The 26,836-nt window shown below is 39.6% G+C and overlaps 1 protein-coding gene across 2 annotated transcripts in view; it reads right to left on the bottom strand.

Annotated features, from left to right (window-relative positions):
- Nucleotides 1-394: 394 nt before the first annotated feature.
- col11a1a (collagen, type XI, alpha 1a) overlaps nucleotides 395-26,836 on the bottom strand; it is a 166,563-nt gene continuing 140,121 nt past the window's right edge. For both annotated transcript variants that reach the window (XM_036581528.1, XM_036581520.1), the window contains 18 exons: nucleotides 26,737-26,790; nucleotides 25,978-26,085; nucleotides 25,075-25,128; nucleotides 24,729-24,782; nucleotides 22,873-22,926; nucleotides 17,100-17,153; nucleotides 15,084-15,191; nucleotides 14,822-14,875; nucleotides 13,223-13,276; nucleotides 11,980-12,087; nucleotides 9,273-9,326; nucleotides 9,131-9,166; nucleotides 8,990-9,043; nucleotides 7,398-7,641; nucleotides 5,277-5,389; nucleotides 3,916-3,984; nucleotides 1,896-2,129; nucleotides 395-641 (listed from right to left, as the gene is read on the bottom strand). In XM_036581528.1, coding sequence (XP_036437421.1) covers nucleotides 495-641; nucleotides 1,896-2,129; nucleotides 3,916-3,984; nucleotides 5,277-5,389; nucleotides 7,398-7,641; nucleotides 8,990-9,043; nucleotides 9,131-9,166; nucleotides 9,273-9,326; nucleotides 11,980-12,087; nucleotides 13,223-13,276; nucleotides 14,822-14,875; nucleotides 15,084-15,191; nucleotides 17,100-17,153; nucleotides 22,873-22,926; nucleotides 24,729-24,782; nucleotides 25,075-25,128; nucleotides 25,978-26,085; nucleotides 26,737-26,790 — 1,653 coding nt within the window. In that variant the 3' untranslated portion in view covers nucleotides 395-494. The remainder of the gene's footprint in view (nucleotides 642-1,895; nucleotides 2,130-3,915; nucleotides 3,985-5,276; nucleotides 5,390-7,397; nucleotides 7,642-8,989; nucleotides 9,044-9,130; nucleotides 9,167-9,272; nucleotides 9,327-11,979; nucleotides 12,088-13,222; nucleotides 13,277-14,821; nucleotides 14,876-15,083; nucleotides 15,192-17,099; nucleotides 17,154-22,872; nucleotides 22,927-24,728; nucleotides 24,783-25,074; nucleotides 25,129-25,977; nucleotides 26,086-26,736; nucleotides 26,791-26,836) is intronic.

The raw sequence follows: 26,836 nt of genomic DNA, 5'->3' as shown, positions 1-26,836 counted from the left end.
TATTCATTATTATTATTTTTTTGTATTTTGATCAAGCACCATTGTTGTCTTTTCTGTATATCTTTTTTTTTTATTTGTTGCACAGCACCGATAGACTCTGTTTGGGGGGGTCTCTCTCTCTCTCTCTCTCTCTCTCTCTCTTTCTTTCTCTCTCTCTCTCTCTCCGCCGACCCCCCCCCCGCTGTCCAGCTCTCCGCTCCGCCACTTCTTTTCGTCTTCCTTCACTTTCTTCCCTCCGTAACGGCTCGCGTGTCTTTCTCGCCCTCCGAGGACGAGGCGGATTCTCCCGGGTGATGTACACGAACACGACGGCGCCGTCTCACCTCTCTTATTCAAAACTTGCACTTGCATGTGGCGACAAACGGAGGCCGGATGGTTTGGTGGTACCATAACAAAAATAGTCTTGGAAAAAAAAAGTCTCTTGTGCTGACCCGTCCTTCCCTGTCAAGTTTTTCTTTTTCTTGGTGTCATTCTTTCGTTGTTTTTATCTTAATTTAGCCAAGGAAGCAGGTTGGACCGACTTCGAATCCAAACTTCTGGTTAGGATCCCCAAAGTCGCTCAGCATGACGTCTACGATGGGAACCTGATCGATTTTGGGCGTGTTTATCTCGATCACAGTCTTTCCGTAGCCCTTCCTCGTCTGGAAAGAAAAAAAAGAAAAACAGGAACACAGACGACACCGTCAGTTCACAGTCACAGCAGAGCTTAATATCAAAACCTTGTGGATATTGCATCATTGACACCAACACTGGAGCAATATTCTAATGTGGCTGCACTGTATATCATTTATAGTGGATCGTTCTGGATTCTCACTTCTTTCAGCAGCTAATTATGTGCTCACAGTGCTGTGAGAAAGCCAGAGAAATACTTTAAAACTACTGATCTCAGCAGTGTAAAAACACTCTATAACCACAATATACCCTGAAAATGACATCTTGGCAAAACATAAAAATGTAAAATCTTGTCAAAATATTTAATATATTTCCATTATGAGGTTTTTATAAGAGCGTTCTCCAGTTAAACTATCTGACAATTTTGTTTGTGTCCAGTGAGTGGAAGCGCAATGTAGGTGTTTCTGATAAAGTGGCCAGTGAGTGGAAGCACAAGGTAGGTGTTTCTGATAAAGTGTCCAGTGAGTGGAAGCGCAAGGCAGGTGTTTCTGATAAAGTGTCCAGTGAGTGGAAGCGCAAGGTAGGTGTTTCTGATAAAGTGTCCAGTGAGTGGAAGCGCAAGGTAGATGTTTCTATTAAAGTGTCCAGTGAGTGAAAGCGCAAGGTAGGTGTTTCTGATAAAGTGTCCAGTGAGTGGAAGCGCAAGGTAGGTGTTTCTGATAAAATGTCCAATGAGTGGAAGCGCAAGGCAGGTGTTTCTGATAAAGTGTCCAGTGAGTGGAAGCGCAAGGTAGGTGTTTCTGATAAAGTGTCCAGTGAGTGGAACCGCAAGGCAGGTGTTTCTGATAAAGTGGCCAGTGTGTGGAAGCGCAAGGTGGGTGTTTCTAATAAAGTGGCCAGTGAGTGGAAGCACAAGGTAGGTGTTTCTGATAAAGTGGCCAGTGTGTGGAAGCGCAAGGTAGGTGTTTCTGATAAAGTGTCCAGTAAGTGGAAGCGGAAGGTAGGTGTTTCTGATAAAGTGGCCAGTGAGTGACCACTGTTATTGTTTTCCTCTTTTAAACTATGTGGAAATGGTATTTGTCCTCCTTTGCATTGTGTGAACACTTTAAGATGAATGGACAATCAGACAAATTTCTTTACATTAATGTACATTCATAGAATGAGATTTTAAGGATCTTTTTAAATAACCTTCTATAGTGTTTCCTTCCATTCTGGAGACGCAAAACTATGAGACTACAGTAATGATATATAACTGTTAATAGTGCTGTATAGAGGTGTCTTACCGCGCAGGAGTCTACGAGGGCTTTGATGTAGGGGCTGTTGTCGTAGGACATCTCCTCATCGTTGGATCCCAGGAAGCGCAGGGCTTTGTGGTAGCTGTCTGTCGTGGCATCGTGCCAGCCCACAGACTGGTGGCAGCTGTAGGTGAAGTTTTGCCTCGCCGAGGCTGTCAGTAGTCTGAGGAACGTCATCTGCACTGGGTTTATTGAGTTACCCTCAGCGTCCACATAAGACAACTGTTTACAGAAAACAAAGAAAACAAAACAGGAAGAGAGGAGAGAGGAGAGATTAGCAGCAGAGAAACACACAGACACATGATGGCAGAACTCAACACTGTTAAGGGCTCATATACAGCGAATGCTGCATGAATAAATGGCACAAAAATGCAAAATATTCAAACAGTTTTAACACAGATATTGGTGCACTCCATTTCCACAGAGCAAACCCTAAAATAAACTTCATAATTTCACACACATATTCAGACGTCCATGGCCTGATTTGCTTTTGAAGATCTCACATTCAAGAAGAAAAACTGAGCAGCTAAGACGAGAGCAGCGATTAGCAGCGTGTCTGAGGTTGCCATGTCACCGCCAGAGACAACACTAACGTAGAGCACTATATACCGCATACCTGCAGCAGCTCAAAGTGCTTTACAGAGAGGTCATGAAGTTTAACAGTGATAGAAAAATTAGAGTTGGACTTTTATAATTGTTACTGTTCTCTAACAGCGAAACAGAAAAAAGTCTGGTGAGAATCTGACAAAGCATGCTTTTGTTGGGCACTACTATGGTGAAAATTCACAATGGTTAAAAAGATTTTCATGTAAATTAGCAAAAGATCTAAGTTACTAAAAGATGAATGGATGTTGCCTAGAATTATTCTCTAGATAACTCATAAGCAACATCATTTACTAATAAAAGAATGCTCTATAATACTTATACTACCCACACGGTCCACACAGTCACTCTGAGAGACTGTAATACACTACAGGAAGTGTAGGGGGCGATATGGCTTCTACTGTTTCATTTAAAAAGCCTCTATAATGTTCATATGATCCACACAGTCATTCTGACAGACTGTAATACACTACAGGAAGCGTAGGGGGCGATATGGCTTCTACTGTTTCATTTAAAAAGCCTCTATAATGTTCATATGATCCACACAGTCACTCTGACAGACTGTAATACACTACAGGAAGTGTAGGGGGCGATATGGCTTCTACTGTTTCATTTAAAAAGCCTCTATAATGTTCATATGATCCACACAGTCACTCTGACAGACTGTAATACACTACAGGAAGTGTAGGGGGCGATATGGCTTCTACTGTTTCATTTAAAAAGCCTCTATAATGTTCATATGATCCACACAGTCACTCTGACAGACTGTAATACACTACAGGAAGTGTAGGGGGCGATATGGCTTCTACTGTTTCATTTAAAAAGCCTCTATAATGTTCATATGATCCACACGGTCATTCTGACAGACTGTAATAAATGACATGATCACATGATGTATTATTGCCAGTTTTGGACAGTTGCTTGCAACTGTTGCAGCTGAGTTTCAAGTGAGTTGCAAGGTGCTTTACATTATGCAGCTCATGTGCAATTTAGTTTCATGTAAGTTTCAAGCAACTATAGTTGCGTATACATTTCACCATGCAGCGCCAGCCTTAGTTGCAGCCGTATTGTAAAGACTGTCAGGCGATGTGGAGCGAATAGCCGGAATATGTTTTTCTCTGAGACGATGCCATCTCTCCGTCACTCTCCTGACCGCATTAAATATGGATGCGGTGTGTGTGGTGTGTGTGGGGGCGTGCGGGGGCTTTGTGCTCCGGGACCTCGGGTCACAGCATCTTAAAAAGCATCTGAAAAGCGGCGCTGCTATTACTGTCTATTTCTGTCACTGAGAGGACGGAGAGAGCGAGCCTTTAGAATCCTTTCAGCTCGGGGAGAAAGGGAAGAGATGGCCACACGAGACGCAGAGAAGAGAGATGAAACAGAAGAGGAAGAGAAGTGCACTTACTAGTTGTCCGTGTGTAAATGAACTGTACCACGACCCAGGCACCTCTTTATACCAGGAGGACATCTGAACCTGCCGGAGAGCAGCGATAATAAGGGATAAGTAACAATAAACCACAGTGAAAAACAAATGTTGATTTTGTCACCGTCAGAAACAAAACCTTGTATCTTCAAAATGGTAACTTTGTAGGAGAAGAAACCTGGTTAACTTTGAACGCAAGTAAATAAATATGGGTCACTTTATGTAAATAGATTTTATTCCAAGTCATTTTGGAGCATTTCTATTGGTCCATTTGTCATGGAAGTTGCACACAATATAAAGGGCAGCTAGTATTTTACAAAATATTATACAATGTTTTGTTCCAACAGTGATGATTTGTTTTGCATTTGATCAGAGCTCTCAAGCTCAAATCCTGTGAAACCACACAAAAAGTGCCAAAATATTTGTGTAATGCAAATGCAATGAAACCACTTTTGGTTCCCGAGAGAAGCATGTATGAAAAAAGAGATATACAAATGTAAAGAACCTTTTACAGGTTTCAAGAACCTTTACTTAATGCAAAAGAGACCTTTTATAATATTCTATGGACTTTGAAAAGGTTCCTTACCTTCATACATTCCATATACAAAAATGGTTCCCCAAAGAATCTTTTGAAAGGTTCTTTAGGGAACCAAAAGTGGGTTCTTCTATGGCACATCTCTTGCACAAGAGTAGTAAGTTTAAAGTTGGTTACTCTAAAACAGCTGATTCAAGTTGATAACTTATAAATATACAGTAATTACTGTTGTTACATTGTATTATTGTGTAATTACATAGTAATATGTGTAAAGACTTACAATTACACTCAATGTACATTGCAACAATGCCCTTTCCTCATCTACTTTGGTGTAAAACATTAACTCTACATTTCTTCCACAGTAGTCATGTCATTTTGCTACACTATTCACATGTAATTATGAAATTACATAATTAATTACAATGTTAGTTACAAAATGAATTACACTGACATTCTGAATTGACAGTTTTGAGTCTGAAAAAAAGTCAACAAAATGTAAAGATGTTTCTGCAAACAACAAACACTAATTTGTTATGTACTAAAATTTTGAATATGCAGTTTCAACAATATTTCTCCACGTTTTTCAGTGAACTATGAGTCAAAAACAATTTTCACTTTTCTTGCTGGTGGTAATTGTGACTTCATAGGGTTATTTACTAAAATACAGTGTGCTGGAACAGGGAAGCACTAAACTGCACTGTGGCCTTTCAGGACTGGAGTTAAAGAACCCTAAAATGGGCCCATTAAGCTCTGAGGTTAATAAGACTATATTTCTAGTCCCCACTGTGGCTGAGGGAGCAATACTCACTCCGCTCGACTTCCTGTCGGGGTGGATGCAGGTCTCGCCGCCCGCTGTAAAGTTGCAGTACACTTTGAAGGAATCTCCAGAGCATCCCTGGTTAGGATCAATGTAATATTCACCTGCAGGAATAAAAATCCATCAGTCAGACACCCAACGTGACCGAACAGACAATATCAATGATTGACAACGTGCACTTATTAAATTAGAATCGTCTTTATGATCTTCAGCTAACCCCTTTAAACCCCTTTAAATATTAAGATTAAGACTTCTTATTGAGTAACTACTATGAATTATTCAGTAGCTACAATAAATTATTCATTATCTACTATGAAGTAGTAAATAACTACTATGAATTATTCAGTAACTACTGTAAATTTTTAGCAACTACTATGAATAGTTCAGTATCTAATATGAATTGTTCTGAAACTACTATGAATTATTTAGTATCTACTATAAATGGTATAATAACTACTATAAATTATTCAGTATCTACTATACATTAATCTGAAACTTCTATGAATTATGTAGTATCTACTATAAATTATCCAGAAACTACTATGAATTATTCAGTATCTACTACAAATTATCCAGAAACTACTATTAATTATTCAGTATCAACTCTAAAATTATACAGTAATTGCTATGAATTATTCACTATATATTATAAATGATGCTGTATCTACTTTAAATTATTCAGTATTTACTATAAATTATTCAGTAAATATATTATTGAGTAACTACTATGAACTACTCAGTAACTACTATGTAATATACAGTGTCTACTATGAATTATTCAATATTTACTAAGTATTATTCAGTATCTACTATGTATTATTTAGTAGATGCTGTAATGTTTTCAGTAAATAATATAAATTATTCAGTAACTACTATTAATTATTCAGCACCTACTAAAAATTATTCACCAAATACTATGAAACAGATTGTATGAACTGAAGTGTGGCTCCACATACAGACCCTCTGAGTATAAAAGGTTAATACATACTGCTTTGGTTACAGAACAGATAAAGCTAGACAGGCTTGTGCCTCTATATAAAAAATAATAATAACATCTCTAAGAATGAAAAAGCCCAGCAGCTCTGAAAGGTCAGTACAGGAGCTGGCATTTTGTAAGCCATGATTTGGCAGGCAGGGGTTAGCTCCCACTGCAGCCTGCAGAGAGTACCGCCCCGACTCGGTACGACAGACTGTTATCTATGAAAATGGACAAAATGCATCACATTGAAAAAAATAACAAGAGTAGTCTGAATTTTCTCTGTACTTCAGTCCGTGTTTATAGACCATGTTTAGGGCTAGTCTATCAGAGTTTACTGAACTCCACGTGGTGTGAGGCAAGTGTGTGATGACTGAGGCATGTAGTTAGCATTAGGCTCACTGGTGGCGTATAAGGTTCCATTACTTAGCCTCGTAGCTCCAGTACAAAAAAATAAATAAATAAAAAAAAATAAACCTAATCTCAGACACCAAACGTCTTGGCTGTACTGACGGTATCCATGGTAAAAGAAGGAAACTGTAAATTTGACTTTGTAAGTTCTAAAATACAGATTTTGTGAATCCAGCTCCTGAACTCACAGCACTGCAAATGATATCTTGGCAAATCATCTTAAATCTAGTTTAAATTATTAATATCACTAAAAAAAATGCAAATAATTTTGCTTTTGTCCAAAATAATGCATCTATTTTCAAGAAATAATGCAAATAAAGTTTATTTTTTTCAAGAAATAAATGCAAATAATTTTCTTTTTTCAAGAAATAATGCAAATAAATGGTTCTTTTTTCAAAAAATAATTTAAATAATTGTTCTTTTTTCAAAAAATAATCCAAATAATTTTTCTTTTTTCAAAACATAACGCAGATAAATTTTCTTTTTTCACGATATAGTGCCTGATTATTTGAAAGTGTCAGTGGAATGTAATAAGACACTTTCAATAAATAAAAATATTTACAACAAGCAAAAAATACATAAGAACATAAAACAGAACCAAGTCATTAAGTCTCACAACATTCTAACAACAATCTTAAAATGTGAAATATTACATATTTTGACTAGATTTAAGATGAATTCAAGGGCCAAGATGTTATTTTTATTTCAGTGAGAACTTCACTCACCGTCGGGGAACTCAGGGTGGCACAGCTGGAGGTCCTTGCAGGTCCTGGCCGGGTTGTTCTGAGTGCCCATTGGGTACTTCATGCGCTCGATGTCCTGCTTGAGGTTGTTGAGGGAGCTGAAGATGTCCTCCATGCCCTCGCCATAATCCATGATGGTGGCCTCGTCGGCCTGCATGTCGCTGGAGCGCCGGGTCTTCTTGGGCGACTGGATGGGCAGCGGCTGGACGATCTCACCTGGAGGACCCTGCAGGCGATGTACAGATGATAGACTATCATGCTACAGCTTTGGCTCTCAATTGTGAGTCAAAGTTTCTCTAATGAAATAAATAAACTGTCTCATTAAATGATGATCTATTGAGGCGTCACTGTGGTTGGATTCATACAGCTCATCCCACAGCTCTCTATGATAATTCACACTGCTCTTGAATCTTTGTTGAAGTCATAAAAGGCCCTACCTGCTTAAAAAGCACAGGTTCTTTCCAAAACACCTTAGAAGAACCACTTTTGGTTACGTCAAAAACATTTCAGCGGATGGTTCTTTAGAGAACCTTATTTGTAAATGAGGTGGGAGTATGTAGGACCTCCACACAATGTAAATGTTCTAGGAATCCTTAAATTGGTAAAGAACTTTTACATTGTGTGAAGGTTCTTTAAACCTTTAAAAGGTTCTACACATTCACAAAACTCTTTTTCAAACAGGTTCTTCTGTGGAATCACTCAAGAAACACTTTGTGCCAATTAGGCATTTGTGGATATGTTGCTTACTTTTGAAATAATTTAGTAATATTTATTATTAATAAATATTTTATTAATATTTATTATTACATTTAATATTTCATTTTCAGTGCTCCTTTTCAGTTGAAAGGCCCATACCCTGCATTTTTTATTATTTTTTATTTTTTTCCTTTAGGTGCACTTATGTTGTCCGTGTGGGTGACAAAAATAGTCATAATTCATATTTACATGACTATTTTCTAACCTCTCTTTAACCCTTATATTAATTAATTATCTATCTAACTACCTATCTATGTCTGTCTATCTATCTATCTATCTATCTATCTATCTATCTATCTACCTATCTATCTATATGATGGTCTATCTATCTATCTATCTATCTATATGATGGTCTATCTATCTATCTATCTATCTATCTATCTGTATGATGGTCTATCTATCTATCTATCTATCTATCTATCTATTTATCTATCTATGTATCTACCTATCTATCTATCTATCTATCTATCTATATGATGGTCTATCTATCTATCTATCTATTGATATGAGGTCTATCTATCTATCGATCTATCAATCTATCTAAGCACATATTAAAACTCTTTGGGTTCAAAGCTCGTTTAAACTCCTGAAATGTGCTGACATGGGCGGAGTTTGGCTTTATTTCCAAGATAGCATTTAATACTGTCATCTAATGTTTACACATGATATTGTTTTCCTCTAATTAAACCTCATTAGACTTTAATATTGTCAGTTACTGTGAAAACTTGAAAACGTGATCATTTTTTTCCAACATTTTGAAGAGCTAGGTGTCCTGAAACATTGGACATGCAGTCAAAACCAAACAGAATGAAACTCACAGGAGGTCCAGGGGGTCCGACCACGCCTGTGTCTCCCTTCGGACCAGCAGGACCCTGGAGAAACGCAATGAACAAAAGTCAGTATCAACTCGAAATGTGAATTTTTAAACTGTTGATATTAACAATTACGGTTTTACTTACTGTGGAACCTTTGGCTCCCTTTGGCCCTTGTGGACCCTAACGAGAAAACAACGGAAGAATCCAGTAAATCCAGAAATCAGTAAATGAATTTGTCTACATCATGACACAAAGTGTAAGAGAGAGGTGTGGATTAGTGACTTACAGGCAGTCCAGGAGGTCCAGGGGGGCCGAGGGGTCCAGCAGCTCCAGCTATACCCTATAGAGACAAGAACAGGGGGGAGTGAATTATGACTGTGAGCCATATCAAACCTAACGTCTCATCTGTGATCCACTCAGAGTTTTTGTGTCTGTCTCCTTCGATTGATTGATAACTGTCCCTAGAGTAGTTGGGCCGCATGCATGTTGATCATTGGGCCAGGTGGACCGTTTGCCAACCACACTGTGCAAAAATAATGGTTGTTAGTTTATCATTTGATTGTCAGTCAAATGGTCTTTACTGTTAGAGCAAACAGTTCTGGAAACCTACATGGTTGAGGCTGCATTTCAGAGCAGTTAGCATGCAGTGGAACTGTGCAGGATTATAACACAAATAAACTACTTTGGGCTTTTGTGTTTAGCAGCAAAAGCCTTTTCTGGATTCCCCTCCTGCCTGTTCACTCCTGTTTTGTTTTTTTTTGTTTTGTTTTTTTGCTGCTGTATTTTATTATTAAACTCAGGCACCGTCCTCGACTAGTCCACTGCTGCTCACAGTGCTCCTGGTGGATGTATCAATCCAAGGGTTCCCAACCTTTTCGATAGTGGGGACCAAAAAAGGTTTTCACAGATTTGATGGGGGTGGGAGAGATTGCGATGCCATAACACAGATTATTAGCCTAGACATGCCCACCAACCAATCATCATGCCCCACTAAACCCACTACTTTGTACATTGTGGCAAACAGCAAAACAATGTGATTGATCAGGATTGATCACAGGCCAATCAAATGAGTAAAGAATATTTATTAAGTCATCTTTTTTAAAATAATGAAATTTGGTTTGTTTTCCGGGGGTGCTGTCATTGCATTATGGCCAATCAAATCATTACAGTCTCTGCCATTACACTGTCCAATCACCGATTAGCAACCGTTGCTATCTGTCATTGACTCAAGCCTTCGGTTTGTTATCAGTGCTCCAGTTTTTGAACTTGAAGCTCTAGGTGTGGTTAAAAGACGCAACTGGGGTGTTTAAAAGTGAGATTCCATTCTCTTGAGTTTGTATTTTTTTAACTATCCAAAGCAAAACAAATTTAAAAACATTGGCAACATTATTTTTCTGCAAATTTGGTACTTACATTACTATGCTTTTTTACTACAAAAGCTGCCGTGAGCTTTATAAAAATGTAAAAATAAACATCTAACATTACTTCAATGCATCGAGTCAACAAAGGTAAGACATAAATGCATCATAAACATTTCATGCCTACTATGGCAGCGTGCTTTACTCTAGGATGATTAGGTTCAGGTTTAGGTTTTTAAGCTTGTAAGTTTATGTTGCTTTGAACATCTCAGTCTGATTTTAACTTAGTTATGTTGTCTTCATTGGCAGATGTGTCTGAGGTGAGTGGACACATGCTTTATTGTGCTGCAGTGCTTAAGTGAATCCAGAATTCCAGTAAATTACTCTGGTTTTTTATCACCATAGAGCAGAAGTGCTGGAAAAGGTTGGGTGATGACTCTTGGGAATAGGTGGTAACCTGAAGTTATGACACTATGCAACATTAACACATTTGGAAAATGTTTAGCCTGCCCATTTATTTCTTTGCTACGTCCAGCCTCAAGTATGTCCAGGGGAATTCATATAGCAGACACACTTTTTCTAACCCCTTAAAAGATCATCGCCGTTTCATTAGGCCTGTGATCTGAATGGATTTAATCTCTCACAGTCCTTTAAATCACCAGGCAAAGGCTGCGCTACAGCAGCCGCTAATTGCATATTCACTCGATTTGCAGTGTTTGTTTAAAAATGGATGAAGTCTTTCTTCATCTGAATTCCACTGAGCGTCAGCTCAGCGCCCGCCGAAACGCCCCTGGTAGAGAAACTCGGCTTTTTTCAGAGCTTTACAGCTCGCAGTAACCATGAGAGGTGGACATTAGGGAGTTTAAAGTAAACAACATGGCTACTGTGAGAACGTTTTATGACATTAACTTTAGATGTGAATATTTGGTGTTGCATAATCACGGCAGCCGTTCTCGGCACCAGCCATTATCCTCCACCATCACCCTTCACCCACCGCACCATTAACATAAACACATAAAGCACGATGTCATTATTTCAGTGGGCGGTTAATTCACTTTTTCAGAGGTTACAGATGACCATAGAGCTGCAGAGGACCTTCACAGTACAGCTAACGGAGACTCAGGCAGATTATAAGAGAGTGGAGGGGTGGAAGGAGTGAGAGAGAGAGAGAGAGAAAGAGAGAGAGAGAGAGAGAGAGAGACTATTATTTGTTACAGACTATTATTATAGATAGAGAGAGATGAAGAAAACATAGAGAGAGAGAGAAAGGATGAGAGCGTGAGAGAATAGAGAGAGAAGGAGGGTTGGAGAGATAGAATGAACAGAGAGAGAAACAGAAAGAGAAAAAGAAGACAGAAAGAAAGGGGAAAGGGGGAGAGAGCAAGAGAGAACAAATGAGAGTGACAGAGAGAAAAGACAGAGAGAGGGAGAGTAAGAGTGATGGGGAGAGAGAGACAGAGAAAGAGAGAAGAGAGATAGAAAAACAGAAAATTGAGAGAGGGAGAAAGCATGGGAGAGAGAGATAAAATGAAAGACTGACAGAGAAGGAGGGAACAGAGAGACAAAACGAGAGAGAAAGAGAGACAGAGAGAGACATAGAGAGAGAGAGAGAGAGAGAGAGAGACTATCACTTACGCCATCACCCTTAGGTCCAGGAGTGCCTTGAGGTCCAGGCAGACCGCGGTCTCCTTTCTCTCCCTGTTCACCAGGAGGTCCGATCAGACCAATCAGACCAGGATGACCCTGAGAAACACAGACACATAAACATCAGTCAGTACAGTGAGACCATTAAAAAACAATGTTCCACCATCTCGATACGATAAAGACGAGCAGCATTACTGCACTGAGGGCAGCTCCTGTCTCACTGCACTAACTGACCTGCTGGCAGGAATATTAGTGAGGAAAGTAATCGACTCTTTAGTCACTTCTGTTTAGCCAACCAATCAGCTCTCGGTAGCAGTAATACTAATCAATCAGCACTCAGTAGCAGTAATGCCAACCAATCAGCTCTCAGTAGCAGTAACACTAATCAATCAGCACTCAGTAGCAGTAATGCCAACCAATCAGCGCTCAGTAGCAGTAATGCTAACCAATCAGATCTCAGTAGCAGTAATGCCAACCAATCAGATCTCAGTAGCAGTAACGCTAATCAATCAGCTCTCAGTAGTAGTAATGTTAACCAATCAGCTCTCAGTAGCAATAATGATAATCAATCAGTACTCAGTAGCAGTAATGCTAACCAATCAGATCTCAGTAGCAATAATGTTAACCAATCAGCACTCAGTAGCAGTAATGGCAACCAATCAGCTCTTGGTACCAGTAATGCTTACCAATCAGATCTCAGTAGCAGTAATGCTAATCAATCGGCTCTCAGTAGCAGTAATGCTAATCAATCGGCTCTCAGTAGCAGTAATGCTAATCAATCAGCTCTCAGTAGCAGTAATGCCAACCAATCAGCTCTCAGTAAAACTTCAGGCTATTTTACACACTGTGCTGTAAGTGACCATCTGGACTACAGAGTAAAGGGCACACAGTTCAAGTTAAGCCATTGCTGCTCATACTGGACTGAAGAAGAGAACGGCATTATGATTTTATCAAAAGAACATCAAAGCAGCATTACTCACATTCAAAAACAATGTTTCATTTCAATAATTACTGAAATATCACTTCACTTTGTGAGCTGAATTATTGTACCAGAGAAGAGAAACTGAAAGTAGTTGAAAGCTTTTTAACTCTTTTTTTTGTGGTAAAATGCATGTTTTGCCCTGAGCCCACTGAGCTAAAAGGCTTAAAGTGGCGCTGCGGGAGGTTAAGCAGGCCTGGGCTGGGGGGGACCACATTAACGGGGGAGCAGCAAAGGAAATTGAATCTCACTCACCTTCTCACCCTTCGAGCCGGGGTCACCTTTCAGGCCAGGCAGACCAGGGGGTCCCTAATATTGGAGAGCCAACACTGAGAAATCAATTTGCACACACACAGGCACAAAGGAATGGCAAGAAAGAGAGGGGAAGCGTGAGAGCATGCTGAAAAGAAACAGGGGAGAGGAGATAAAGAGGCGGACAGATTAGAGATGCACCAAAATTTCGCCCACTGGAAAATTCTGGAAATGGCCAAACAGTGAGGCTTTCAGTGGATAGTAGAATTAGAAACAGTGGTTAAACCAGAGCATGATCGAATTGATTGACTGGTGGTTTTGGAAAGTAAATAAAATGTCTATATTTGTGTATGTCTGTCTGTCTGCCCTGCGATGGACTGGCGACCTGTCCAGGGTGTATCCTGCCTTCCGCCCAGTGACAGCTGGGATAGGCTCCAGTACCCCACCGTGACCCAGAAGGATAAGCGGTTTAGATGATGTATGTATGTATGTATGTATTTGTGTTGTAGTCATGGCGACCCCTGGCTCCTATCACCACCACTGTAAAGACATCTCTACAATCAACCATTTCACACCAAATGAATATTTTTTTTTTTTACGTTTCACTTTTTTTCTAAAGTGTACAAAATAATTAGTGAACAGTGTCTGTGTTTACATGCAAATATTTTCTCCAATCCGATTGAATTCATTCCTATTACAGATTCAGACTGAGGTGTTTATTCTTACTGTACTCAACACTCTGATGGAAAATCTCCGTTACATGCTCACTACAAGTAATCTGATCCAAAATTACCTGCATGCGTAGAGAACCGCTTAGTGTAGACGTTACCATGACAACCAGCATCATGTGAGTCCAGTCAGAGTGAGATGAGCAGCAGTGAGCAGTGCTTGTGTTTTTAATTGATTTAAAATGATGTCAGACTCAGGAAAACGTCCTTCACATGTCCTTATTAAAGAAGGCCGAGAGGAAGACGTCGTGTTCTGAGACACATAAGCTGGACGTCCGTCCCACCGCCGTCTTTTAAAGATCAGAGCATAAACTTCGTCTCCTCTGCAGACCAGTTTCTGCTCCGCCATGTTGAACGGTATAAACTTTCACTATGACGCGACGAACATGATCAGAACGGACTTAGACTTTCCGATAGGGAATGTAATCAGATACAGGCGTTTACACGGATATTATTCTTCTATTTAACGGATTATTTACAGGATTGAACACCTCGATCAATGAGATAGGAACTGTATTCCGAATAACCTCAATCAGACTAGTCTATTATGACTGACTGTATACATGGATGTCTTCTGTCACGATTGAGCTATTAGTCAGATTATTAATGGTTTATTAGGCTGTGTGTAAATGTGGCTAATGAAACCTGTAATGGAAGCAATGGCACTGAAAACTGGATAAATAAATAAATAAACAAATAAATAGGCACTCGATTTTTAATTTTTTGCCGCCCAATTCATCCTGAATTGCAGTTTGGGTTTCGGCCGAAACTTTTCATTTCAGTGCATCACTAGAACAGATAAAGGTCAGAGAGATCGAAGTGAGGGAAGAGACAGAAAGTAAAAAAAAGGAGCGTGAGAACCCTCTTCTCTCACCATTGGTCCAGGTGGGCCATCTTGTCCAGGAGCTCCAGGAAGTCCTTGTTCACCCTGCGAGAAAAATCCATCCAATTATATCAGGCATTATTGCACTCCTGTAGCGCTTACGGCCCGCTATTGATTTACTGCAGGCGGCAAAATGATTAATAGTCCACAAAAAAACGTGCGTTCTGGTTCTCTCACTGCGCTGCTGCGCGGGAGTTTTAGGTGGTTAAATCAATGTTGGGGGTAACAGGACTGTGTTTGAACTGACACTCACCACAGGGCCAGGGATTCCTCTCAGACCCTCAGGACCTGGCTTACCGGGAGGTCCCTGGGGTCCCACTGGACCGGTTTTGCCCGGAGGACCTTCAGCGCCCGGCTCACCCTGAAGAGAGAGGGCAGAACGGGTTCAGAGGAACGTGCAGAAACAGCTAGTGGAGGTGCTAGTTATTACATTCGGTCATTTGGATGTAAATATTCTTTTCAATTAATTTCTAGAAGAAAATACATGGAAAATAATTGTAAAAATTTGTTAAAATTAAGAAAAAAAGCAATAAAATAAATACAAACTATGAATGAAGTAAATTAAACGGCACCATAAAACACTAAAGTATTCAGTAACTACTAGAAATTATTAAGTATCTACTATGAATCATTTGATAATTACTATAATTATTCAGCAACTACACTCTTAAAAAAGATAGTTCTTCAAGGGTTCTTTAGCATCAAAAATGGTTATATATAGAACCATGAACATTCCAAGAACCTTGGTTACAGAGTTCTTTGCATCATGAAAGGTTTCACCATGCAAAGAACCCTTTAACTATGCAAAAGGTTCTTGGAGTGTTCTTGGTTCTATATAGAGCCATTTTCTTTACCAAAGATAGACAGATAGATAGATAGATAGATAGATAGACAGACATAGATAGATAGACAGACAGACAGACAGATAGACAGACAGACAGACAGATAGATAGATAGATAGATAGATAGACAGACATAGATAGATAGATAGATAGATAGACAGACATAGATAGATAGATAGACAGATACATAGATAGATAGATAGATACTTATAAATGCTAATTTTGCTCATTATGAACAGCTGCTAGTTGGGGCTGTTAGCACTATGTAAATGCGCTCCTGCTGGCTTTCATCCATTGTTAGCCGTGTTAGCGTCTCTGGCTGAAGTACTCCCTTTAAACCGCTGCGTGGTATCATTTTAATTTGTGTAAAGATGGGAGATCAGAGGAATTCAGATGAAAATCTGATGTTCTGATACAGCGTCTACATTTACTTTCAGTGAGAGAAGAGCTGCAGACACAAAGCAGACGTGTTTAAACAGGAGTTAATAAGGAGTCTGTCGAAGCCTGTGCTCACGCGGCGCCGTCCCACTAAAGACGCGCTCGTCCTGCTTTAATTACGCTCACTGGATCCACGCTGCTTCCTCACTGCGCTCTACAGACTGGTACAAGTGTCGGCTGTGGCTCTGTCAGTGTTTTTAATTCAGTATATCGACACTGTAGTAACAGAATCTCGCAGAAGAGAATGAAAATAATGGAAGTTAATTGAAGTTAACAATCTTTACTTCTAAGTAATTCTGGACCATTTCTATTAATTAACACAATGGAAATAATGTAACAAGGTCTTCTTTATAGAGAGAGATAATAACATTACTTATTATCTGACTGCTGAATATTATATAAGTTAACACATCTTTTACAGGAGCTCACTTAAATATTGTAGCTGTCCAAAGAAAACTATGTATCTCCATTTTTGTCAGTTTTCTGCATCATTTCAACACACCAGCTGTCCATTGCGTTGTTTGAAAATTTCATGATAAATGGACCAATAGAAATGCTCTAAAATCACTTGGAATAAAATCTCTTTTCATTGACTTACATTGAAAGGTAAGAGTGTTTTTGCCTTCTCCTGTAAAGTTACTATTTTGGACAGCAACGATATGCAATTTCTAAGCATCTAGTTTTCATGTTTCGTATTTTTAATATATGACAAAAAAACAATAAATAACATAAAATGCGCCATAACTTTCGCACACCTGTTTTATGTTTTACTTTTCCCTGCAATAAATTCTAAAAAATCAGCAAATAAACAGTAACTGTGCATTAAAATGAGCAGAAGTGTGTCCTCTGTAGAGGACGTGAACATATTTTCACACTGCGCACTGTTTTCATCTATAAATGTGTGTCTGTGTGAAAGAAATGAAGTAAAATGCATGTACAAACACATTTGGCCACTAAAGGCTGTTTCCAGTGGTGCTTTGCTGTCTCACCTTGGCTCCTTTCTCTCCTTGCCTGCCCTCGGCTCCGGCTGCTCCTGGGGGTCCCTGGAGGGGCGGGAGAGAAAAAGATCAGTCAGTATGAAGCATCTGATCGGCGTGAGGACCAGCTTTCAGGAGATCGTTTAGAACCAAAACTTCACAATTTGAAAGACTGATCAGCTGCTGAGTAGCTCATCCATCCATCAGTTCACTCTAAATGCTGGACGATGACAAACACTTTTGGTTCCTTTATGGACCCACGTGATGTAAAGGTTCTATACCAAATTAGGGTTTTTATCACAAGTAAACACCCAAGAAAAACCAAGAACACATTTAGGAACCTTTATTATTAAGAGCGACTGTAATGCAGTACTGTAATACCTGATGATGACTGTGTTCTCTAATCTTCCGCTTTGTGTTTTTATATTTGTATAATTCTAGTTTTTTTAATCCTGCTTATAATGAAATCTTATGTTTTTTATGTGGTGTTAAATGTCTGTAGTTTGGCTGAGGTTGGTCTTTAAAACTATGTATGGCCATAAACACTGTATATAATAACAATTAATGATGTATAATGACTTGTAAATGCAGTAACTAAGAATGTAATGTATATGTAATAACAAAAATAACGTCGTAAGCTGCCTGATAATGTAATAGATTTTCCTGATCAATATTTTAACCTCTAATGTTGTATGTTTCTCCATTTGCTTGAACAGATGATGGTTGCTTTCCATTTTAGAGGAAAACAAATGGCAAGGAAAGGAGAGGATCAATACGAGGCTGTTATGGCTTCACAAATGACCAAGCACAATTAAATAAATAAATAAATAAATAAATAAAGCACTATTTCTTCAGACAGTACAGAGGCAGAGTTTTGTTTGCTGAAGGAAAGAGAGAGAGAGAGAGAGAGAGAGAGAGAGAGAGAGAGATTACAGCTTCATTTCCTATCACTGTTTCTGAATTGCTGTGTAAGCAGAAACTCTGAACTCCATGCAAAACAAGCTGAGGTCTGAATTACAGATGCAGACGAACGAGTGCTGCCGATTTTTCCTCCTAGGCTGCATTAAACTCCCCGGATGATGAAATACCCCCTTCCACACGTTTAATCCTTCACCGTTGGTAACTGTGTCTGCACAAGTCCACATATGCACATACACTGCATGTCCAGAGGTCAGTGTTCTCCTGCTCCTCCAGCTTCTGATATGAAGGGTATTAATAGTGAGTTTGTCCTCCTTTGCTGCAGTAACAGCCTCTACTCTTCTGGGAAGGCTTTACACTAGATGTTGGAACATTGCTGTGAGGATCTGATTGAGCATTAGTGAGGTCAGGTACTGATGTTGGATTATCAGTTCTGGATCACTCCAGCTCATCCTAAAGGTGTTGGACGGAGCTCCATCACTCCAGAGAACACAGTTCCACTGCTCCACAGCCCAATGCTGGGGGGGCTTTACACCCCTCTAGCTGATGCTTCTTCTTTATGAAAATTATATGAGCTGTATGCCAGTAATGGGTTCACCATAAAAAACTGGACTCATTCATTAACCTTTTAACCTAAGAATAGCTCAGCCAGTTTGCAGTGAAGTCACTATAGTTACTGAATAATAAGCTATAGTATGTAATAAGCCTGAGATTTTAAGGGGTTAAAAGGGCCTTCTGGATACTTTTAGACATGCAGTACCTATTAGCCTCCTAACAACCACCTGGAAGACCTGGTAGACACCAAAACTGCCCCCATCAGATAAACAGCACTTAAAGCTTTCATCTCTGAGAGAGAGGAGAAAATCAAGCTGCTTCAGGTCTGAAAACATGCACAGGTGTTTCTGTCCATCCTTCCACTGTGAGAAGATGACTCAGCGCTGTGGGTCTGAAAGGATGTGTAGCTGTCAAGAAGAACCTCACTGAGAAAAGGAGACGGACACATCAAACAAAGAAGCTGAACGATGGACTGACCACCCCAGAGTCCAGACCTCAACACCACTGAATGTGTTTGATTACTTCAGAAAATGATCAACCGGCTTCTAAGACTGAACTTTGGAGGTGTGTCTGCAGATTCTTTGAGAAACTGAAAGTGAGTCTCCTGAAAAGAATGCAAGCTGGAATAAAGGTATTGATATTATATTTAGTCATTGAGGCTATGTAATATGTAGCATTGTTTTAAATATACTGTTTCATATACACGAAAAATGAATAACTTAATGGCTATTTTTTAGAAATGAAACCACTGAAGGGTGGTCTCTGACTTCTGCACAGTACTGAATCATGCATTGGGAAAACAGTGGCAGTATTTTTCCCCTGAATAATGCATACACAAGCAGGGTTTTGTCATGAAGCCCTGATAGAGGGTGCATTTCTTCCCCCTCCAGAATGCATATTATTATTCAGCCCTGCCTGTGATACAGGCAATGTGACATCAAATCCTAATGGAAGCTTTTAAAGCAGCCGGCGTTGAGTAAACCAATCAAACCCGCTGCACTCTGATTCGCTGAGGGAACTGATGAAAAGAATAGAAAACAATATTGCACCCGGACAAAAGGGAATATCAATATTTCACTGTCCGATTCAATAAAGTTGTTCCGCGTCCTGCTATGGAAATAACCAAGCCGGGATTGAAAAGTTTACTTTCCCCCTCGTTGTGTTGTGTGCTGAGACGCTTATTTTCCTCAATGAGACTGCGGTTGTCATCCAATGAAGCGTTTCCTTTCAAAGAGCTAGCGGTAGAAGATTTTAGCCCACTATGACAGCTGCTTTCCTCCTCTACTACACGCCCACCGAGGTGCTCGTCCTGCTGTTTTCCCATCGCTGTCACTCAAACGGCCAGAACGATCGATATGGAGACGTCTCTGTCTCTCAGCCAGAGAGAGAGAGAGAGAGATGGAGGCCGGCGTTGAGGGGAAATGAGTTCCAGCTCAGGTGCTTCCCTCTGTCTGGTATAAGCGATCAATTATCAGCTTTTTTTTATAACTCCCTCCCCCCACGGACCCTGACTTCTCACTCTGATCTGAGGCTGAGTGGGATTTGCTGCTTCTCCACAATGAACCAGCTCTCTGTTTTGTTTTGGAACAACAAAGTTTTTCTCGATTTGACTTAAAGGGCTGCACTGGCCAAAATGAACACTGTAACCATCACCACATGTGCTGTAAACATGCCTACTAGCCTCATACAGTGGTGCAGAGTAGAGGTCTGCACTCTCACCACAACCATACCCACCACAATGTCTTGCAGTGCGGGACTAATCTGAGAGCGCGGCTAGTGCACAGGAGCGGGCGGGAAACCAGCCCCCTGCAGGCGGGAGCGGGATGAAACATGCATGAAGAGAAATCCTACAAATTAACGAATAGCCTAAATAAAGTAGAATGATCTAAATCATATATATATACATATATAAACAATACAAGACAAAGATGTCTTGTAGCTTACAGAGATGGCAGAGCCTTCAGTCTGATGGCCACAGCTGCCCAGCAAAACACCAAAAAAAACGCTTTGTGGTTTAATTCCTGCTTTGTGTTTACTGGGAATAAATAGCGTTTGGTGAAGCTACTCACAGTGAACCTGATGAACATGACTGTGGTGTTATTTCAGCAGAGGATCATGTATTTCTGAATAGACTGTCAGTTATTGGACGTCAGTTTGCCTTGACAGAACTGCGCGGGTGGGAGCGGGACTAAAAGTTTCGGTTACGGGCAGGAGTGGGTCAAATGATTCTGAATTTTCTGCTGGAGCAGGATGAAATCTTGCAGGAGCGAGGGGGAACAGGACTTAAAACATAGTCCAGCACAGACCACAACCTAGTGTAGCTTTATAGTTTCAAAACATACCACTCATTCCACAGTCCATACAGAACTCATATGAAAACTAAGCTGCAAAAACATTTTTGTGTTCACTGTTTTTTGTGATGTCACAAAAAACAGCGAGTCTACAGTCTACAACAGTTTAGCCCCACCCCTTCATGCTGAAGTTATAAGGAGTGTTTCAGCCTGGACTGTATTTGAATGCATGGCAGCCGATCAGAACGGAGCTCCTTACATTCCTCAGTCATATTCTAAAGAGAGGTTGGAAAATGATCATGGAAAAAATAATTACTAACACAAACATCATAAGTGGACCACAGGGGAAAAATAAACTAAATAAAAAACAGAACGTGGGCACTTCAATATCACTCTGACTAATTATCTAACAGGCTCACATCAGACTGGCGTAAGTAGAGAGTGCTGGCTTACAAACGGGTAAAAAAACAACAGCAGTGCGTCAACTTCTAATAAAACATTCGAGAAACCAAAAAAACGGAGGAAATCTGCTCTGACGGATCACAAGCTTTAGGATGTAACGGTAATTGTAACTGCATGAGCTCATAAATCAGAGGAAATGATAAAGTATGAGATTATCTGTGCTGGTCTGGGGAAAACAGACACCACTGATCACTGAAAATCAGACTAATAGCAGTTGTTCTCACAGCAAGGAGCTTTTGGACAAATCCCACAGGCTGGTCCTGAGGCAGGCCTAGTGAATGAGAGTGAATTGCGGTAGTCTCAGATAAATGGAAGATGGAGAAGATTAGGAAAGTTTGAGGTAATAAAAGGGTGAAGAACACTGGAAGAAGTGGAGGCTCTGTTCAGCTCAAATGTCAACAGCTCTAATAATTATACACACTGAAGGATTTACTTTCTTAGGAGTTCAAATAATATGTTTCTACATTGAGTCTGAATACGGAAGACTGAAGACTTCACTGCTCAGGGGTCCGAGCGGTACAACCCCAGATCTTGAGGATGAATCAGTTTCCTCGCCTCTAAATGAAGGCGTGACTCAATTTAATGTACTCTGACTAATTAAAGATGTCTGCCTGCTAATAGAGGTGATGATGAAGTATGAGATTATCTCTGCTGCTCTTGGGGTCAACTTTATTGACTTTTAATAACTAGTGCACTTAAGTCAAAACTTTAGGGCAACCTGCTGCTAACTTTTAGTTGGTAAAAGGTTACAACAACTTTTTATACAGTGTAAACGGTTTCGGTTCTAGGAAAAACATTTCATCACTCCAGAATCATCCATCGAAAGGTCTTTTGGGGTACTAGAACAATCCAGTGATAGGCTCTTTAGCGTGCTAGAACTTTCCAGTGAAAAGTTCTTTAAGGTACTAGAACCACCCACTGAAAGGTTCATATTGACACTAGAACTATCCATTAAAATGTTTATGGTACTAGAACCATTAAATGAATTGTTCTTTACGGTGTTTAAACTATCCATTAAAAGGTTCCTTAGGGTGTTTAAACTGTCCATTGAAAAGTTCTTTAGGATTCTAAAACCATCCATTGAACGGTTCTTTAGGGTGCCTCTACTGTCCATTGAAAGGTTCTTTAGGATTCTAAAACCATCCATTGAACGGTTCTTTAGGGTGCCTCTACTGTCCATTGAAAGGTTCTTTAGGATTCTAAAACCATCCATTGAAAGGTTCTTTAGGGTGCTAGAGCCCTCCATTAAAAAGTTCTTTAGGGTACTAGAACCACCCACTAAAGGGTTCATACTGACTCTAGAACCATCCATTAAGAAGCTTCATAATGGTACTAGAACTGTCCATTGAATGGTTCCTTAGGGTGCTTAAACTGTCCATTGAAAGGTTCTTTAGGGTGCCAGAACCTTCCATTGAAAGTTTCTTTATGAAAACTGTTTATTAAAAGGTTTTCAGGGTAATGTAAGCAGATCTTCTAAGACAATATGAGTGAATAGGCCACCTTCACAGTCTCAGATAAACCAACGATAGTAAGACTAATAAAGTGAAGGTTTTACTTACTCTTTTGCCTGGAGGTCCTGGTGGGCCAGCTTCTCCAGATGGACCAGGAGGACCCTAAAGCAGAGGGACAGCAGTGGCCATGAGCAAAACACAAACATTAACTCAGACACAAACACAAACTGTCAGGGTTACCAGCAACTACTGCTTAAATATAATGCTTAAACGTGTGTATGTCATGAAATGAACATTTTACAATAAGAAATAGGAAATAAACACAATAAGAAACAAATAAATAAGATTTCTTAAAGCAGCTTTTCTCCTTGTCTTTTCTTTGGTTTTATCAAAAATAATAATAAATTTTGACGATTTTTCTTTTACAAACTATGCTAAAAGCACATATTGAAACTCTTACGGCCCAAAAATGGTTTAAACACCTGATAGGCTTGAGTGTTGATGAGTCCTGACATCACAACAAGGGGATCAAACAGGTGGAGTGTGGCTTTGTCACTAATATTTGATATTGTTTCCTGTAAATAAACCTGCTTGAACCTCATCATTTGTATTAAGAGTATTTGTAAAACTCGCCCCTAAACTTCTGACTGGTAGCATAATTGCACTGATGATTCCCAGAAGTAAAACATTTGTTATATGCAAACAAGCTTCAGTTCTGTGTGCAGAAGAGCAGAGTCTGTCTGAGGAGCGGTCAAATAAACCTCCGCCAATTATCTGATAATTCACATCCAATTATCTGAAAATTAATTGGATCCAATCTGACAAACACTGAACTTAACACAGCTGAATATTCGAAGGAATATGACGCACCACGAGACGAATTTAGCGAGTTACTCGGCTGTGTGATAGGATGACGCTGGGATTATAAGGCCCTAATCAGAGAAGAGAAGACTGGACGTAAAGGTTTCATAGCACCAGAAATCTCTCCTTATTAAACTTTAATACGGCCGCTGATTGTAGATAGGGCGGCGCATTAAAAGCTCACTACGCGACACCAATCCTTAAAAGCGCAGTTTTAAAATACGTTAAGTTCAATAAAAGGTAAATTAGACCTTTTCCTCTTGGCTTGAGAATCCAAATTGCATTCATAAATGTTAATAAGCATCGCAATTTATGCTCTCGCGCCACGTTCTTCATCCTTTGTTTTGTAGTAATATTTCACCAACCTCAAGCAAATACATTCTGGCTCAGCGAAACTGCAATATTCCCCTATTCCCTTCACTCTGTGGAATGAAATTAGTGGTGGAATATAAAGTTTACCTAAAGCAATAATTTACCCAGAGCAATGAAATCAGCAGGGAACTACAACTAAGCTGAAAATCTCTCATAAACATTAACTACAGGAGACGCTCAGGGAACTACAGTCCCAACTCATATTAGAGAAATAAGAGAGCCCAAATTGTAGCTCTGCGCATGTACACATAGCTGAAGGTGGCGCAGATGTAAGGCTGGATGTGCATCTGGGTTTATCAGAGGATTTTTCACTTTGTACCATATTTTACAGCCAAAATGATTCCCAACACCTTTTATACACCTGGTTCTGTATTTAAGAAGCTTCTGAGCAGGCTGGCATTTTCAAATGGTGTAAAAACAGCAATGGTTTTGATGCTGCTTCATACATACCGCTGCTGTTGGGACAAAACCATATATCCCCATTTTCGTTTCATTTTCATTTTTCTTTTTTTGACCTAGTTTGAAAAAGGCAGTTGCTCTTTATGTTGTGTCAAAATTTCATAAATGGACCAACAGAAATGATCCAAAATTACTTGGAAAAAAATATTTCTCCATTTACTTCTGTTAAAGTTAAAAATGTTCTTCCTTATGCTGTAAAGTTACCCTTTTGGAGGTGCGAGGTTTTGTTCCAACAGCAGGGATATACATATAAAAGACATTCGGGTACTTACAGGTTGACCACCTTCACCATCTTCTCCCTTCTCTCCCGGGCTGCCATCAGTTCCCTTAAGAAAGAGCGAGCGGTGTTGTAGATTAGAGAGTGACAGAGCAGAGACAGAGCCAATATCCAGACCTATTAAAATCCTTTTTTATGTACTGTGACTGTGCCGGGCAGATCTATTTTAAATGAGGCATTTCACAACATTTAAAATTTACTTTTCTTTTTAAATTAAACATCAAAATTAAACGACACATTTAAGATTTATCACTTAAGCATCTTTGCGTTTTTCCTGTGTAAAGATATCCAGATTTAATAAATACAGAATAGTCCACAGATAAAATCAGACAGATACTCACAGCAATGCCAGGCTCACCGGGAGGACCAGGGTCTCCAGGGAAGCCAACAGGACCCTACAGCAACAAAACAGCAGTTTAGAATTTCATTAATACCTCTTATACTAATAAAGTCATACAAAAATAAAGAAATAAGTTGATTTTTTAATGTGCAGCTGTGAGTTAGTCATGTAAGAACATGTGGGAACTGAAGATGTAGTTAATATTCCCACAGTTTTATTAGCATATTCATCTAAAACTATAATAAGCTGCAATGAAAAGACTGCAGCACCAAAAGAGCATGAAGTATTTCTTTTTTATAGTGGTTTAAAGCAATGTTTAGTGCATCCCTGACCATAGCTGTGGCCTAGGGCAAAGAAAAGGTGGGCGATATGGCAAAAAGGTAACATCATGATACATTTTCACAATTCACAATCTGTATATCATGATGTCTAATTGTTTAAGTGAAGCAAAGAAGTGTCACATTTAAACAAGGCTATGAAAACAGAGTTATAAACTATTTAAGATAAAATCAGGAAACTGGTGAAAAATAAATGAATAACATAAGTTAATAAGCTTAATAAGAAAACAGTCCATTAACTACTGTTTCTCTATACAGTTTATGGATTTACTATACACTGCTAGTTGTATGCATGCTGTCTACACTTGCTTTTGTATGATAATCTATATGTATCATTCATATAATATGCGCAGAAGGCAAATTATGACAATGTATTAAAGCAATGATAGCATATCACTCTAGAGCAGCGAATCACCTCTGTATCTTTGCTCTAGTACCACAGTAAGGGCTGCTAGCAGGCCCGGTCCAGTAGATGACCCAGTGTAAGGAGCCTTTGAATAGTTTATGACTATGTTTATGACTCGCCTTTAATGTAATCTGTAGAGCTTTGTGGCAGGCTTACTTACAGGGTTACCCTTGGGGCCATCATCTCCGGGTGGTCCTTTAGGTCCGGCAGGTCCAGCAGCACCAGGTGGTCCCGCTTCGCCCTTCTCTCCTCTCTCACCCTTAGGGCCCTGCAGAGCAAATCACGAAACATGAGCGGGCCGAACACACGCCCCTGAGGCACACCTCAAAATGACAATAATACTAGATGGAATTCTGGAGGCAGCTAAAGCATGAAAGGCTCTTTGTTCCACAGGTTTATGTCATTTCACCTCATGAATATTATAGTTGATAAATAGTGAGCTCGGGTCTATGAATCCATTTTCTTTGGCTACATTTAGATAAATCATATCAGATTCATTTTCCCCCTCAGACTGTACATCTATTATACATCTGCTATATGAATACTGCATGATAGAATTTATACTGCATATGTAACGTGTCTAGAAACATTATATATGATTTTGAGATGCTCTGTCTGTATATTGATGGTATTGGATGTTAATGGAATGTCTGCAAATAGGAATTCTGTTATACATGTACATGAACTTGAACACATGCATACAGGTACGGAATCATAATTTTGACCAATCTACATCAGCATGAGGTTCATTTTGTAGTATTAAAATGTCTTTATGAAGGGCTCAGAATGGCTTTGAGTGGATTCCTGCAAACGTGCATTGTTTCAGAGGCATGAAATTATGGTAATTACCTCACAAATCTGGTAATTGATTCAGTCCAGCATATTAGAGACAAATACAGCTCACACACAGTCTACTTACTCCAGTTCCAGGCTCTCCAGGAGGTCCAGGATTGCCGGCTTCACCTTGCTCTCCCTGTGAGAGATTTCATTGGTTAAAAGCTTTACCATGGTAACAGGCA

This window comes from Colossoma macropomum, unplaced genomic scaffold (genome assembly GCF_904425465.1).
Source record: "Colossoma macropomum unplaced genomic scaffold, Colossoma_macropomum, whole genome shotgun sequence".
NCBI classification, from domain to species: domain Eukaryota; kingdom Metazoa; phylum Chordata; class Actinopteri; order Characiformes; family Serrasalmidae; genus Colossoma; species Colossoma macropomum.
This window is presented reverse-complemented; position numbering and strand designations above follow the sequence as displayed.